The following is a 15,468-nucleotide window of genomic DNA, read 5'->3' as shown; positions in this document are numbered from 1 at the left end:
CACATGCATATGTATCTCCCGAGGGTAAGAAGGGAGTCTGAGATGTGCCAGTTATTTCTGTGTGGATGAGAAGCGGGCCAGTCAGTGACATGTTGCTAATTATAGCACTCCCCTCTTTTTCCTTTCACTGCCATCATCACCACCACCACCCCCCAGAATGAAGCTGGATGTAGGGAAAGTACTGCAGGCTGGAGTAATGGATGAAGTAAGTTGAGAGAAGAGGAAGGTGGAGGGTGCTGTCCCCCATTGTGTAGACGGTGGTTGCTACATTGGTGGGGAAGAGATTGGGTGTGTATATGATGTCTACTATACCTCACTTTCTTCTTCCTCTCCCTCCAGTGGTTCCCTCTACAAAGTGGGCAAGGCCAAGTTCACTTAAGGCTAGAATGGCTTTCACTTTTGCCAGATGCAGAAAAACTGGAGCAGGTAACTAACACTGAAAACAGGAAGCTAGCAGGGGAGAAACAGGTAGCTAGAAGTATGGGGGGCTGGAGGGATGAAGGTCTGACTACTACCACCCCACACCAGGTTCTACAGTGGAACCGAGGAGTCTCCTCCCGACCGGAGCCCCCATCAGCTGCCATCTTAGTTGTCTATCTGGATCGGGCCCAGGATCTTCCTGTGAGTGTGGCTTCTGAGGGCAGGTGAACAGGAAGCCATGGGTGCAGCATTCCCACACCCTCCCTTCCCCCGGCCCGCTCTGCTTCCGTAGCAACAACATGTAACACAAGGGTTCCAAAGAGGGGATCACAGTCACCTCAGGGGAAAGATTCTTTTTTTTTTTTTTTTTTTTTTTTTAATTAATTAATTTTTGGCTGCGTTGGGTCTTCATTGCTGTGTGCAGCCTTTCTCTAGTTACAGCGAGCGGGGGCTACTCTTCGTTGTGGTGCGCGGGCTTCTCATTGTCGTGGCTTCTCGTTGCGAAGCACGGGCTCTAGGCGTGTGGGCTTCGGTAGTTGTGGCATGCAGGCTCAGTAGTTGTGGCACGTTGGGCTTCAGTAGTTGTGGCTCACAGGCTCTAGAGCACAGGCTCAGCAGCTGTGGCGCACGGGCTTAGTTGCTCCGCGGCATGTGGGATCTTCCCGGACCAGGGCTCAGACCCGTGTCCCCTGCACTGGCAGGCGGATTCTTTTTTTTTTTTTTTAATCTCACTAAAATTCTTGAATTGGTTTTAGTGAGTTGTATTTTTAAATTATCTATTTAATCGATGTTTTCTAACTATTTGTATAAAGTTGTTCATAATATTCTCTTATAATCTTTATTTATTTAATTTATTTATTTTTGGCTGCATTGGGTCTTTGTTGCTGTGCACGAGCTTTGTCTAGTTGTGGCGAGCGGGGGCTACTCTTCGTTGCGCTGCACAGGCTTCTCATTGTGGTGGCTTCTCTTGTTGTGGAGCACAGGCTCTAGGTGCACAGGTTCAGTAGTTGTGGCTCGTGGGCTCTAGAGCGCAAGCTCAGTAGTTGCGGTGCACGGGCTTAGTTGCTCTGCAGCATGTGGGATCTTCCTGCCCCAGGGCTCGAACCCGTGTCCCCTGCATTGGCAGGCAGATTCTTAACCACTGCGCCACCAGGGAAGTCCCGGGCAGGCGGATTCTTAACCACTGCGCCACCAGGGAGGCCCCAGGGGAAGGATTCTGATGACAGCCCGCCTTCCTTCACTGAAACAAAAACAAAAACAACCAAGATAGTGACTTCTGAATTCTACCCCCCGCAGCTGAAGAAGGGGAACAAGGAGCCCAACCCCATGGTACAGCTGTCAATTCAGGATGTGACCCAGGAGAGCAAGGTGAGGGCCAGGACAAGGATATCATTGTGCCAGGTGTCATGTGTGTGTGGGGACAGGAGGAGGGAGGACTGTTCTTGGGATGAAGCGTTCCCTTTAGGATGCCTGTAAGAGGAAGGGTTTTCTGGAGAAACAGGACTGGGACTGTGGCGTGTACCTTGATCACATCCTGCACATCTCTAGGCTGTCTATAACACCAACGGCCCGGTGTGGGAGGAGGCCTTCCGGTTCTTCCTGCAAGACCCTCGAAGCCAGGAGCTCGATGTGCAGGTGAGAGAATCACCTATCAGTCCCTCCTGGATACCCTATTCTGTCTTCTCAGATCTGCACCATTTCTTCTCTCCATCTTCTCCTTTGATCTCTATTTTCTTTTGTTTTTTTTTTCGGCTGTGCCGTGTGGCTTTCGGGATCTTAGTTCCCTGATCAGGGATGGAATCCAGGTCCTTGGCAGTGAGATCACGGAGTCCTAACCACTGGACCACCAGGGAATTCCATGATCTCTATTTTCAGTCCATCTACCTAGACTCTCCACCTCTTCTACTCTCCACGGTTCCCCACCTGTCTCTCTAGAATCATTTTTATAACTAAGAATTGTGCACTTAAAATGAGTGATTTTTGTGGTATGTAAATTATGCCTCAAAAAATTATTTTTTAAAAGAAGAGAAGGAGACTTCCCTGGTGGTCCAGTGGTTGAGACTGTGCTCCCACTGCATGGGGCACAGGTTCAATCCCTGGTCAGGGAACTAAGATCCCATATGCTATGAGGCACAGCCAAAAAATAAACAAAAACCCTGTTAAAAGAAGAGAAGAACATATTGAGCACCAGCTAGACACCTAGCACTTTTTTTTTTCTGGTTTATTTTTATTTTATTTTAATTTTTAATTTTACATTGGAGTATAGGGTTAGCACAACATTGTGTTAGTTTCAGATGTACATCAAAGTGACTTAGTTATACATATTCATATACCTAATTCTTTTTCAGATTCTATTCCTATATAGGTCATTACAGAGTACTGAGTAGAGTTCCCTGTGCTATACAGTAGGTCCTTATTGATTATTTTACATAGAGTAGTGTGCATATGCCAGTCCCAGCCTCCCAGACGTCTAGCACTTTTAAGGTCATAGAAAAAGCACAAAACACAGTATCTGCCCTCACGAAGCTTACTGGCTCGTTTCAGAGAGGAGACAAACATATATAACCATCTAAGAATGATTCAACATTAATCATTGGGAGTAAAATACCCATAGTATAGTGCTTAGGATGGCCAGAGAAAAGTACAGAGGCTGGAGTAACTAGAGAGTCTTTGTGAAGGAAGTAGGATATTCAGAGGGCCTTAAAGTATCAGTAGGATTTAAATAGGCAGAGAAGAGCAGAATGAGAACTTTCCAGGTAATGAGACCAGAAAGAGCAGAGGAGGAAGGGACTGTAGAGTGGGCAGAGGACTGTAAAAGGATGGCCTGGAGTGGAGCAAAAGGTTTGTGATTGGCACAGAGAGAATGAAGCTGCAGCTGTGTCATCATTTCCGCAGGCTACCTCCCTTTTCCCTAATCCCTCACTCCATCCCCTCTTCCTGTGCCTATAGGTGAAGGATGACTCCAGGGCCCTGACTTTAGGGGCGTTGACCCTGCCTCTGGCTCGCCTGCTGACTGCCCCTGAACTCACCCTGGACCAGTGGTTCCAGCTCAGCAGTTCTGGCCCAAACTCCCGGCTGTACATGAAACTGGTTATGAGGGTATGGAGGTGGAGGGGAAGGGCCTTGTGGATTCCTTGTGGTATTAAGAGTAAGGAAAGGGGATCCTCTACGATGAAATGAGCTAGTGTATCTGGAAGCATCTAGCAGACGCACAAAAAATGTTTGTTGATCTAACTGGGGGAAGACATGGTGTCTGAGTAGGGTGAGTGTGGAGTGAACCCCCCAGAGATAAGCACAGCCAAGGCAGGGACCTAGTTTCCCTGTCAGAGCCCCTGCTCTGCCCCCCCCCCCACATACCTTGCCTGCTGGTGGCTAAATGCACTGCTTTGATTTGACAATCACACTACCCTTCCCAGCTCTTGTACTTGGATTCATCAGAAGTGCGCTTCCCTGCTGTGCCTGGTACTCCTGAAGCTTGGGACCTGGACGACGAGGGCCCCCAGACAGGCAGCAGTGTGGATGCCCCACCTCGACCCAGTCACACTACTCCTGACGGTAACTTTGGCACAGAGGTAAGTCTATATCTGGAAAGGACTGGAGTCTGTTTGCCCACCCTACGTGCGCAAAGCCTGTTTCAGGGCTGGGTCTGACAGTATTCTCTCTTTGACTGCCACCTGGTGCCGCACCTGTTCCTTTTGCAGAATGTGCTTCGGATCCATGTATTAGAGGCCCAGGACCTGATTGCCAAAGACCGTTTCTTGGGGGGATTAGTGAAGGGGAAGTCAGACCCCTATGTCAAACTAAAGCTGGGAGGACGAAGCTTCCGGAGCCGTGTTGTTCAGGAAGATCTCAATCCCCGTTGGAACGAGGTCTTTGAGGTCAGAATTGAGGGCTAGGACTCTTCCCAGTCTTGCCCCATTTCTCCCCCAGCTCTGAGTGGTCCAAAAAACTTCTGGGGTTCAGTTGATTGGGGGAGGTGTCCAGTCATTCTGAGAAGAAAAGGAAAGGATCCCATTATTTTCTCCCACTAGGTGATCGTCACATCAATTCCAGGCCAAGAGCTAGAGGTTGAAGTTTTTGACAAGGACCTGGACAAGGATGACTTTCTGGGCAGGTGAGGGGGCGGGGGCGTCCAGCGGGGAAGATGGGCTGGGCCTCTGTAGACCTTGGAGACAAAAGACTTGGCTCTTGACCATAGACCTTAATTTTAATCTTTCTCCTCTACAGGTGTAAAGTGAGCCTCACCACAGTCCTAGACAATGGCTTCCTTGATGAGGTGAGCATGGAATTAGAATCAGCAGTCCCTCCTGATCTTGATGCATGATTCATTCTCATAGTCCCTGTCCCCACACCCCCAAGTCTTAACCCTGCCCGCTTCCACAGTGGCTGACCCTGGAGGATGTCCCATCTGGCCGCCTACACTTGCGTCTGGAGCGTCTGACCCCCCGTCCCACTGCTGCTGAGTTAGAGGAGGTAAGGAAAGATGCTGGAGGAAGGAAGGGACCCAAGATGGGTCAAGGTAAACTCTTCTATGAGCTTTTAAGGCATATGCCAGACCCCAGAGTGTCAGTTACCACTCCCCAGCTCCCATGTGTCCTTCCCCAGGTGCTGCAGGTGAACAGTTTGATCCAGACTCAGAAGAGTACAGAACTGGCCGCGGCCCTGCTCTCCGTCTACCTGGAGCGGGCTGAGGACCTACCGGTGAGATCTGCTCCCCACGCCCCATAGCTCCCTGGCCCTTCTTCTACATCCCTCAGGTTTGGATGCTCCTAGTGTATTTGGGATAGTAAATTCCAAATTCCTCTCTCCCAGGGTGGTGCTGGGGTGGGAAGAATTGTCTGTTAGAGGCCAGGAGGGTGAGGGCTGTCAAGTGATAATGAGGACATGGGCCATTGGCTGTGGATGTAATTTGTGAGGGGAGGGGCGAATCTGCCTAACTGGTCCAAATTTAAGACTAACATTCTCTTTCCAGCTCCGAAAAGGTACCAAGCCTCCCAGCCCTTATGCTACTCTTGCCGTGGGAGATACTTCTCATAAAACTAAGGTATTAGGAAATGCTGCAGGACTAAGAATGGGAGGGATGAGAGGCGTAGAGGAGAAAATGTCAACACTGATCATACCCCTCATCTCCACCAGACTGTTTCCCAAACGTCAGCCCCTGTCTGGGATGAGAGTGCCTCCTTTCTCATCAGGAAACCACACTTTGAGAGCCTGGAGTTGCAGGTACCGTCAATTCATTCTACAAACATTTTGCAGATTGCTGTCACAGGCCAGGCACTGAACCAGGCACAGGGCATTCAGCGATAAAAGATGTAGTTCTTATCTTTTTGGAGCTCACACTCTTCTTTTGGGAGAAAAATAACCAGAAAATACTTCCTGACTGATAACTGCTGAGGTAAAGGCAGTGTAGGGAAAAAAGGAGGGGTTCTAACTCAGACAAGGGAAAAGGTGAGGTAAGAAAGGCGTCCTTAGCTTAAGGGTAAATAGGCCCTGACCAAGAAAAGAAGGACAGGAAAACTCTTAAGGCTGAGAAGGGAATGGAGGAGAAAGAAGGCAAATTATACATTATAGAGGCGGGAAAGAGCAAGATCACAAAAAAATTATCCTAAGAATTTGGATTTTATCCTAAAGGCATAGGGAAACATTTGAAGGAATGAGAGGTGGCATCCAGATTTGCATCTTAGGAAGATGGTGTTGACATCAGGGTAAAAAAATGAACTGGAGGAAGGCAGCACTGGAGGCAGGTAGGTCACTTAAGAGACTGTTAGAGTAACTGAAGCAAGAACTGACAAAGGCCAGATAGTGTTTGGCGGTTATTTTGACATGGAGGGGGAAGAGGAACAAAGAACACCTACGTGTTAACTCCTGGGGTTTTAGTGTGGATGGACAGATAAAGGTGCCATCGCCAACACGGGGAATGCACCGAGCAGGAGTTTTTGAAATTGAGATCTCTGAGGGCTGTCCAAGGGGAGACAGCCATCTGGAAGGTAGATCTGTGGCCCATCGTGGTGTTCCTCCCTCTCCCTCTTGTTTGAGCATCATGAGCAAGCAACAGGTAGCAGCTGTAGTCACAAGCGTGAGTGAGAGCTCTCAGGGCGTGTGTAGAGTGAAAAGAGGACAAAGGTTGGACATGCTGGGTGCTGCAACAAAAGGGCAGATGGAGGAAGAAGAGCACTGAAGTGTAGCCAGGGTGGTGGGATGCTCCCCAGGAGACAGTGGATTCCAGAAGCCAAAAGAAGAGTGTTTCAAAAGACAGGAAGTGGTCAAATGTTACTGAGAGGTAAAATTAGGTGACTGAAGACTATTCACTGACTTTGAAAACTAGGAGGTCACTGATGACTGGAACAACTTCAGGGGCTGGAATGGAGTAGAAACTAGATTTCAGTGGGTCGAAGGGTGACCGAAAAGTGAAGAGGTATGGGAGGTGGGGAGAGGATGGGGGAAGGTAATATAGGAGTGCTGGCTTTCTCTACATGGAGTAAGGAGTCAGATACCTTCCAAAGTTGATAGAACAGTAAGTAGAGAATTACATGAATAGAAACCAACAGAATTTCAAATAATGTGACTATTAACAACACTGGCAGAGGTAGAGAAGAGATGTAAATGAGCTCAATTTGTCATCTTGAATAGCAGGGAATCAGTAGATATTAAAGTTGGCAAATTATGAAATAGAGATATAGACATATTAGTTAGAATTATGCCAGAACAAAGAAAATAGGAAGGGCTCATTACATTTGGAGTATGGACATGAGGATAGGATGGGCAGGAAACAATTTAATTCTATTTTTACTGTTCTTTTTTCTACCCTGTGCAGGTATTACTGGGATAATTTGTGAAAGCTTAGGAAGTAAAGATAGTACAGTCTACTCTGGTTAAGAAAGAAAGGGAAGCAGGGAAGTGGGACCAGCAGCAACTATTACCACGGCTCCCCTGCCCTTCACGAAGGAGAGTCTCTCCAAAACCACTCAAGCGTCCAAGCATTTGGACCTGGAATGCCAGGATTAAATCACTTCTCTCTCTCTTTTTTTCCCCCCGGCCTCGCTGTGCGGCTTGCGGGATCTTAGTTCCCCGGTTCCCCGACGAGGGATCAAACCCGGGCTCTGGCGGTGAAAGGGCCAAGTCCTAACCACTGGATCGCCAGGGAACTACCTAAATCACTTCTCTCTTGACGGCAGTCCTGTTGCTCCACAGGTTCGGGGTGAGGGGACTGGCGCATTGGGCTCGTTATCCCTGCCCCTTTCTGAGCTCCTCGTGGCTGACCAGCTCTGCTTGGACCACTGGTTTATGCTCAGCAATGGTCCAGGGCAGGTGCTACTGAGAGCACAGCTCGGGGTGAGTGCCAGGAGACAGTGGGCAAGGGGAGGGAGGGCGGGAGCAGAGGGCCGTGTCCTTCTAGCCCGAGAGCAGAAGGACTCTGCGTGCCGCTTTCTTGTCTGCCTAGATCCTGGTGTCCCAGCACTCAGGGGTGGAAGCTCACAGCCACAGCTACAGCCACAGCTCCTCATCTCTGAGCGAAGAACCGGAGCTCTGGGGGGGACTCCCTCACATCACTTCCCCAGCCCCAGAGCTCCGGCAGCGCCTAACACACAGTGACAGGTAAAGCGCTGGGACAGAACCATGGGACTCAGTCAAGGATATAAAGGATAAGCTACAGACTCCCGGGGCACTACCTCCTCCCACCGCTATCTCCATCTCTCCACAGTCCCCTTGAGGCTCCAGCCGGGCCTCTGGGCCAGGTGAAACTCACTGTTTGGTACTACAGTGAAGAACGAAAGCTGGTCGGCATCGTTCACAGTTGCCGGTGAGACTCCATCCGTCACATCCTCCAGGTTCTCCCCATCCCTCCCCTCAGGTTGCCTCATCACCTCCTTCCTCCTGTCACAGGGCCCTTCGACAAAATGGACGGGATCCCCCTGACCCCTACGTGTCACTGTTGCTACTGCCAGACAAGAACCGGGGCACCAAGAGGAAGAGCTCACAGAAGAAGAGGACCCTAAATCCTGAATTCGATGAACGGTCAGTCAGTGAGCATTCAAGTGAAGAGATGGCAGGCTCGGGAAGGGCCCCTGCCCCTAACCTCAGTCCCTCCTCAGGTTTGAGTGGGAAATGTCCCTGGATGAGGCCCTTCGGCGAAAGCTGGACGTCTCTGTGAAGTCTAGTTCCTCCTTCATGTCAAGAGAGCGTGAGCTGCTGGGGAAGGTAAGAAGAGGGCAAAGGTGGACCAGGCAAAGGTGAGAGTTAGAAGTTGCTGGTGGAAAGGCTTGTAGTCCCTATTAGGGAGTAAGCACCCTGGTGACACTACTTTACAGATGTACTTTACAGTACTTTACTACCCAATTACCTCTGCACTGGTTTGGGACCAGGAGTGTGTCAGGGTAGGACGTGGTCTTTGGAGACATCAAAAGTAACATCTCACCCCTACTATCCTCCAACACAGGTGCAGTTGGACCTCGCTGAGATAGACCTTTCCCAGGGTGCAGCCCAGTGGTGAGTGTCTGATGAGCTGGGGATGGGCCTGGATGCTTAAGTAGGAAAAATCCCAATCATAGGAGGGAAAAAGGACGTAACCCAAGCTGAGAACCAGTGATCCTCTGAAGTACAAGAGCCCTCAGATCTTGTCTCATTTATAAGAGGACACAGAAGTCATCTTTCTACCTGAGCCCTCTCTGCTTGTTCCCACAGGTATGACCTCATGGATGACAAGGACAAGGGCAGCTCCTAGGAGCCGGAGATTACCAGCCTGACTGCTCTGTCTCCTTGCCTCGCCTCTCGCTGCATCACCGCCTCAATGTGATGAGCCTAAAGGTTGGGGCCCGAGGGCAGGACCTGCACTCCTCAGCCCTCTCACCTCCCAGGCCCATGCTAGGGCCTTTGCGTGACCAAAGAGGAGGACCGTATGTTACCCTTTACTGCACGGCCTTTATCCTTCTGGGCTTCTGGGGCAGGGATGTGAGCTGGCTATTTCCTGCTCTGCCTGCACATTCTCCTTTCCGCCCAGCTCCTCAGGGCCTTCTGTGTCTGTGCCTGGCCACTGGCAGCACTGGCAGTGGCATTAGCTCATGCCAAATACAGCTTTTTGAAAGACCTTTTTTTCTCCTTCTTCCCAAACAGCAGTCAGGGAGGGTGGAAAGGCTAACCACTCCAGCTGAGAGCCTCTTGGACTACTGCATGCAGCAAATGTACAGCCACCCAAACCCCATGTCCAGTTCTATACCCACTTTCCTCAAGCCTGTCCTGAAAAATCACACCTGCTATGTTGACTAGGGCCAGCCAGTCTCCTGAGTCACTCTGGGAACAGTCGATTCCATCAAAGCCTTCAGGTAGCCAGTATCAGTCTTGGTGTGGGGCCTCTAGCTGGTGCCATCCAGGGGGCTTTGGAGGACCCAGGACAGCAGGGCCGATTTTTTGTCCAGGTGCCTAGGCTGTTAACTCACTGACTAGAACTGAATCTCTTAGCTTTGTACCAACTCTGCCAATCCACTGTATCTTACATTAAACGTTATACTCAAATCATCTGTGGCTCTTTTCCTTAAGGGCAGAGAATACAGCCTACCCATCAGGTGTTTATTCCAAGTGTCAAAAGCCTTCATTCAGTTCACAAATGATGTCTGTTTATATTTTTATCAACTGATTATCAGTTTATTAAAAAAGTTGATTTAAACATCTGCCATAGTGACTTCAACCTCGACTCCTGGCTCAATACTGATGGAAGTCATCTTATTAACAATTGCAGAAGGACTGTGCATGCCCGTGAGTCGCTGTGGCTCCTCATCTGAAAGATGATCCCAAGTCCTAGAACCTTCACCACAGGAATTTTCCTTGTAGTTATCCTCACAGTCTTGGTGGGCATCCGTCCTTTCCCTTTGAGAGTCTTTTCCTTTGCTCCTCTGATCAAGTCGGCACATACCTTCTCCAAAGACATTACGCTGCAGCTGCTTAGCGTCATTCTAAGTCAGTCAGTGAATCTCCACCTCTGGTTCTCAGAGTCTCTCTTTAAGAGCCAGGCCGTGGTGCAGCTTCCTGACCGACTTGTTCCTCCGTGAGAGCGAACAGTGGTGAGGCAGGCGCAGGTGAACCCGAGCTCCCTGCAGCTGAGACTGCTTCTTAGAGATTGAGTCCAGTTCATTAGTGGTCAGAACCTACTGTGGTTGCAGCCACCAAGATTGTTGGTAGCGTTGAGGGTGGTCAAGGGACCTGTGTGAATTAGCTGCTATTGAGTTTCTGGTGAGATTCATTCCCAGTCACAGTGGTGAAATCTGTTACCGATTATCATCCTCTGGGCTTTCCAGGGAAAGGATTCCTAAACCTGGTGAACTTGGAAGCTCTGTGCCACAGCACAGGGTCACAGAGTATCAGTGGCATGTTCAGCCACATCCAAAAGGGCTTAAGGCCCCACCCAATGCGCAGCTACGTGAGAAGTATTTTATACCCATTCAGAGCTGCTCACCCTGAACTCAGCTCCTTTCGGGACCCTTATTGGAATGCAAGCTAGAAAAGCTGTGCCCTATCCCTTCTAATCACCACGTGAAGGGAGAGCGAGATGGAGGAAGAGTGAACTACTGAAAACTGAGTCATTGGAATAGAAACTTGGAGATTCCATAACTGCCTCAGGGGGGCTTTATCATCCTCTCTGGAACTTAAGATGCTGTCCACTGGGAGAAGAGGAAAGGCTCAAGGGAAAGAATTAAACTCAGCTTCCAAGGAGTTGTCAAAATCCACCTTAGCAAAAGGTGAATTTAAACTCTATGCCATAGGGACTTCCCTGGTGGCACAGTGGTTAAGAATCCGCCTGCCAATGCAGGGGACACGGGCTCGATCCCTGGTCCAGGTAGATCCCGTATGCTGCAGATCAAGTAAGCCCGTGCACCACAACTACTGAAGCCCGCGCCCTCTAGGGCCCCCGTGCCACAACCACTGAAGCCCGTGTGCCCAGAGCCCGTGCTCCATGACAAGAGAAGCCACTGCAATGAGAAGCCTGCGCACCACAGCGAAGAGTAGCCCCAGCTCGCCGCACCTATAGAAAGCCCGTGCGCAGCAACGAAGACCCAACACAGCCAAAAATATATATATAAATAAATAAAAGAAACTTTATTAAAAAAATAAAAATAAACTCTATGCCATCAACTAACTCAGCTCCTAATTTTTTTTCCCAATAACTCCTTGGTACTCACTGCTGGTTCTTCTGCCATCTCTACTTCCTTCCCATCAACTTAAGAGCCTTGGCCGTGAGCAAGAAGTCTCTGTTGCCCTTCCCCAGACCCAAAAACTGAAGGGGTGAAAACCCCCAAAACACAGGGCAGAGGAACTTATATTTCTAAGGTCTCTCGTTTTATTATTCAATACTGGGCATGTAGCCCAAGGCCTGCTGTTCTAGCTGGCTTCAGAGATCTTGCAATGTGTGATTTTAAGAAGCACTCTTTACCTAGTTCATCACTTCCAAGTAATTACAATTCCAGAAAACTAAAGGACATGGCACAAATTCTTCCATCCCAGAAGGGTCCCTACTCTTTCCCAACCTTTTCAAGTTCAGGATACATAACAGAAGAAGTACTGATCTACATATTAAATACAAGATGAGACACAACTCAGTATACTGTTGCTCTTACACAAAGATGAAGTAAACTAAGGGTCATTAATCACAGGAATTAAACAAATGCTAATTTGTTATTTCTCAAACAGCTGGTCTTTGACACTGGCACATGATGCCTACCTCTTCCAGAGAAAGGCAGAGATGATGGCATATGGGTACATTGTCACTGATGTTTACAAATACTGCCCTCTTGGAATGTGGCTTTATTGGCCCAAACAACATGCTGTAGTTAACTGGGTGTGGCAACACATTTGTCTACCCGCCATTTGCCCCTCTTCCCTACATACAGAACCCCAGAGCATTCTTAGTGGCAGTGTGCCAGCCCCAAGGGATTAATCACAATCCTCTTTGCTAGATACTCACTTTCCCAGCCTCCACTGCAACTCAGAGTGGCTCTATGACCCAGCTCTGGTCAATAAGATGTAAGAGGAAGTCACCTGGGGGCGGAGCGTCAACAGAAGAAAGCCCTCGTTGCTCCCTTCCTTTCTGCTTGGGTCATTAGTGGGAAGATGTGATGCCTGGAGCTGCAGCAGCTTTCTTTACGGCCTGAGGTCACTAACAAGGAAGAAAAGCTAACATGATTACATGGATACATATTTTATAAATTAGAGGTATATTATAACCTGCTTTTTTCACTTAACACACAAGCATTTTTACACTTCATTAAGTATTCCTTGAAAATATAATTTATAATGGTCACAATGTGTACAGTTCCTTAGAATGACTGCCCCATAGTTTAACTGATTCTCTATTGTCAGAAATGAAGGTAGTTCTGCTTTGCTATTCACTGTGGGAACACAAAAGTATACACATCTCAAATGATTTCCTTAGGATAAGTATAATTGGTGGGTCAACTTATGTACTTTAATGACTTTTTTTTTTTTTTTTGGCCACGCCACGTGGCTTGTGGGATCTTAGTTCCCCAACCAGGGATTGAACCCGGGCCCTCAGCACTGAAAGTGCAGAGTCCTAACCACTGGACCACCAGGGAATTCCCTAACGACTTTTTTTTTTTTTTTTTAATTTTTAAATTTTTATTTTTTTTAATTTTTGGCTGCGTTGGGTCTTCGTTGCTGCGCACAGGCTTTCTCTAGTTGCATCAAGCAGGGGCTACTCTTCGTTGCGGTGGGCAGCCTTCTCATTGCAGTGGCTTCCCTTGTTGCGGAGCACAGGCTCTAGGCATGCGGGCTTCAGCAGTTGTGGCATGAGGGCTCAGTAGTTGTGGCTCGTGGGCTCTAGACCGCAGGCTCAGTAGTTGTGGCACACGGAAGTCCCCTAACGACTTTTAGTACAGTCTTCCAAAATACATTCTAAGGAAATTATATGAATTCTCTACTCCCACCAGCATTACACAAAAATGTTTTCCTATATTCTCTCTTGGATATTACAAGTTAAAAAATCTTTGCCAAATGATGGGCAAAATTTTGCCTGGTTTTACAGATTTTCCTGTCTCTTCCCTCACTATCAGATTACCAATTGTCATTTCTTGGTGAAATTAGTAAGCTTTCTCTCCAGTAGCAGTCCCCCTACCTGTCAATTTTCTAATCTTGGGCAGGAATTCAGAAAACACTTGTGGAGCATTGCACTAGGAAGGTACTACTGAAATGTAAAGGTAAGACTGCCCTAAAGAACTAAAAACCAATCTGACACCCAAAGCAAAGGCAACAAAAGCAAAAATAAACAAGTGGGACTACATCAAACTAAAAAATTTCTGTATAGCAAAAGAAACAATGAACCTACTGAATGGGAGAAAATATTTGCAAATCACTTATCGGATAAGGGATTGATATCCAAAATATATAAAGAACTCAAACAACTCAAAAGCAAAAAAACACAAATAACCTGTTTAAAAAAATGGACATAAGATCTGAATAGACATTTTTCCAAAGAAGACATACAGATGGCCAATAGGTACATGAAAAGGTGCTCAACATCACTAATCATCGGGGAAATGCAAATCAAAACCACAATGAGATATCACCTCATACCTGTTAGAATGACTATTATCAAAAAGACAGGACTTCCCTGGTGGTGCAGTGGTTAAGAATCCGCCTGCCAATGCAGAAGACATGGGTTCGATCCCTGGTCCAGGAAGATCCCACATGCCGCGGAGCAACTAAGCCTGTGCGCCACAACTACTGAGCCTGCGTGCCACAACTACTGAAGCCCACGCGCCTAGAGCCCATGCTCCGCAACAAGAGAAGCCACCGCAATTAGAAGCCCGCACACCGCCAGGAAGAGTGACTCCCGCTCGCTGCAACTAGAGAAAGCCCGCGTGCAGCAACAAAAACCCAACGCAGCCAAAAACACAAAACAAACAATGATGCCACAACTAAGAGGTGGTGCAGCTAAAATAAACAAATAAATATATTTTTTACAAAGCTAGAAAGTCAGATGCCATAACCACTTCCACTTGGCAAACTGCCAAAAGGCAGCCATAAAGGAAAGGAGGAGGACTAAAAAAAATCGGATAAACCACATCTTCGAAATCAACTTCTGTGTAAGTGATGAAAGACACTAAAAGGCATCTGTTATGCCCTCACCCAGTCTTGTAACCAACCATATTACACAACCCATTTCTGTTCTTCCAAGCTTTCCCCAACCAGCAAACATCACTTCTGCGCTGCCCATAAAGTTAACTTATGCCTCACCTTTCTGACCTCCCGAGGGTTTTCTACTCTGACCCACTGCCTGCAGGCCCATGCAAGCCCCAATGTCCAGCAAGGTATGCCGCCAGGGCATTTACTGATCCAGGAAGTGAAGTTGGGCCTGCCTGGGCTGGTTCCCTCCCGACACAGATGAGACCTTTGATGAACATCTGGGGGATGTACAACACAAGGAATATAACCAATATTTATAATAACTATAAATGGAGTATATAACCTTTAAAAATTGTGAATCACTGTTGTACACCTGAAACTTCTGTAATACTGTACAACTATACCTCAATTTAAAAAAACAAAACAAAAAACAGATCTAAAAAACAAACAACCATCTCCGGAAAAGAGATGTCCGATGCTGGGAAGAGATGTCTTAGAGTCAAGGGCTGGAGAACCCAGTCCTCCACTCCAAGGAGACCTGTGAGGAACCGACGAGGTGGCTGGCGCATACGCGGCGCAAAATGGAGAAATCTCAAATTAGAGACTGGGGCAGGTGACCCGGCTTAATTCCAAAATTTAACATTTACTTCAACTACCAGTTCATTTCAAAAACTGTTCCAAGTCACTGTTCCAACTCACACGGCAACTCAACAGCTTCTGTTCTCTTTCTACCAAACCGCAAGAGGAAACTAGAGACCGCACCACTCTGCCCCGGGCAGTAAATGCTTCCTACTATTTGACCTCCATCCGGCCGGCTGCAACTGCAGCCTTTCCCCTCGTTCTGCGTTCTCACCAGTGGATTCAGGAAAATATCCCCGCCCACACTAAACGCGCAACGCAGGCCTGAGCAAGGGAGAT

The 15,468-nt window shown here is 48.0% G+C and overlaps 1 protein-coding gene and 1 long non-coding RNA gene across 7 annotated transcripts in view; one reads left to right on the top strand and one right to left on the bottom strand.

Moving 5' to 3' along the window:
• Positions 1-9,933, top strand: part of ESYT1 (extended synaptotagmin 1) — a 23,410-nt gene extending 13,477 nt beyond the window's left edge. For all 4 annotated transcript variants that reach the window (XM_057555927.1, XM_057555926.1, XM_057555925.1 and 1 more), the window contains 21 exons: positions 157-205; positions 340-426; positions 529-621; positions 1,717-1,788; positions 1,969-2,055; positions 3,370-3,519; positions 3,837-3,992; positions 4,122-4,298; positions 4,452-4,534; positions 4,648-4,696; positions 4,804-4,893; positions 5,026-5,121; positions 5,393-5,464; positions 5,557-5,643; positions 7,612-7,752; positions 7,862-8,016; positions 8,123-8,221; positions 8,305-8,436; positions 8,514-8,619; positions 8,858-8,907; positions 9,103-9,933. In XM_057555927.1, coding sequence (XP_057411910.1) covers positions 157-205; positions 340-426; positions 529-621; positions 1,717-1,788; positions 1,969-2,055; positions 3,370-3,519; positions 3,837-3,992; positions 4,122-4,298; positions 4,452-4,534; positions 4,648-4,696; positions 4,804-4,893; positions 5,026-5,121; positions 5,393-5,464; positions 5,557-5,643; positions 7,612-7,752; positions 7,862-8,016; positions 8,123-8,221; positions 8,305-8,436; positions 8,514-8,619; positions 8,858-8,907; positions 9,103-9,142 — 2,071 coding nt within the window. In that variant the 3' untranslated portion in view covers positions 9,143-9,933. The remainder of the gene's footprint in view (positions 1-156; positions 206-339; positions 427-528; positions 622-1,716; positions 1,789-1,968; positions 2,056-3,369; positions 3,520-3,836; positions 3,993-4,121; positions 4,299-4,451; positions 4,535-4,647; positions 4,697-4,803; positions 4,894-5,025; positions 5,122-5,392; positions 5,465-5,556; positions 5,644-7,611; positions 7,753-7,861; positions 8,017-8,122; positions 8,222-8,304; positions 8,437-8,513; positions 8,620-8,857; positions 8,908-9,102) is intronic.
• On the bottom strand, positions 828-15,468 carry LOC103016798 (uncharacterized). Of its 3 annotated transcripts, none has more exons than XR_009009660.1 (5): positions 15,404-15,468; positions 12,448-12,565; positions 4,107-4,409; positions 1,943-2,576; positions 828-1,660 (listed from the first exon to the last, which is right to left on the bottom strand). It is a non-coding gene; the product is annotated as an uncharacterized LOC103016798 (long non-coding RNA). The 3 variants fall into 3 exon arrangements; XR_009009659.1 differs by lacking the exon at positions 15,404-15,468 and adding an exon at positions 15,250-15,390; XR_009009661.1 differs by lacking the exon at positions 15,404-15,468 and adding an exon at positions 13,999-14,062.

The sequence above is a fragment of the Balaenoptera acutorostrata genome, chromosome 11, assembly GCF_949987535.1.
Source record: "Balaenoptera acutorostrata chromosome 11, mBalAcu1.1, whole genome shotgun sequence".
In the NCBI taxonomy this organism is placed as follows: domain Eukaryota; kingdom Metazoa; phylum Chordata; class Mammalia; order Artiodactyla; family Balaenopteridae; genus Balaenoptera; species Balaenoptera acutorostrata.
This window is presented reverse-complemented; position numbering and strand designations above follow the sequence as displayed.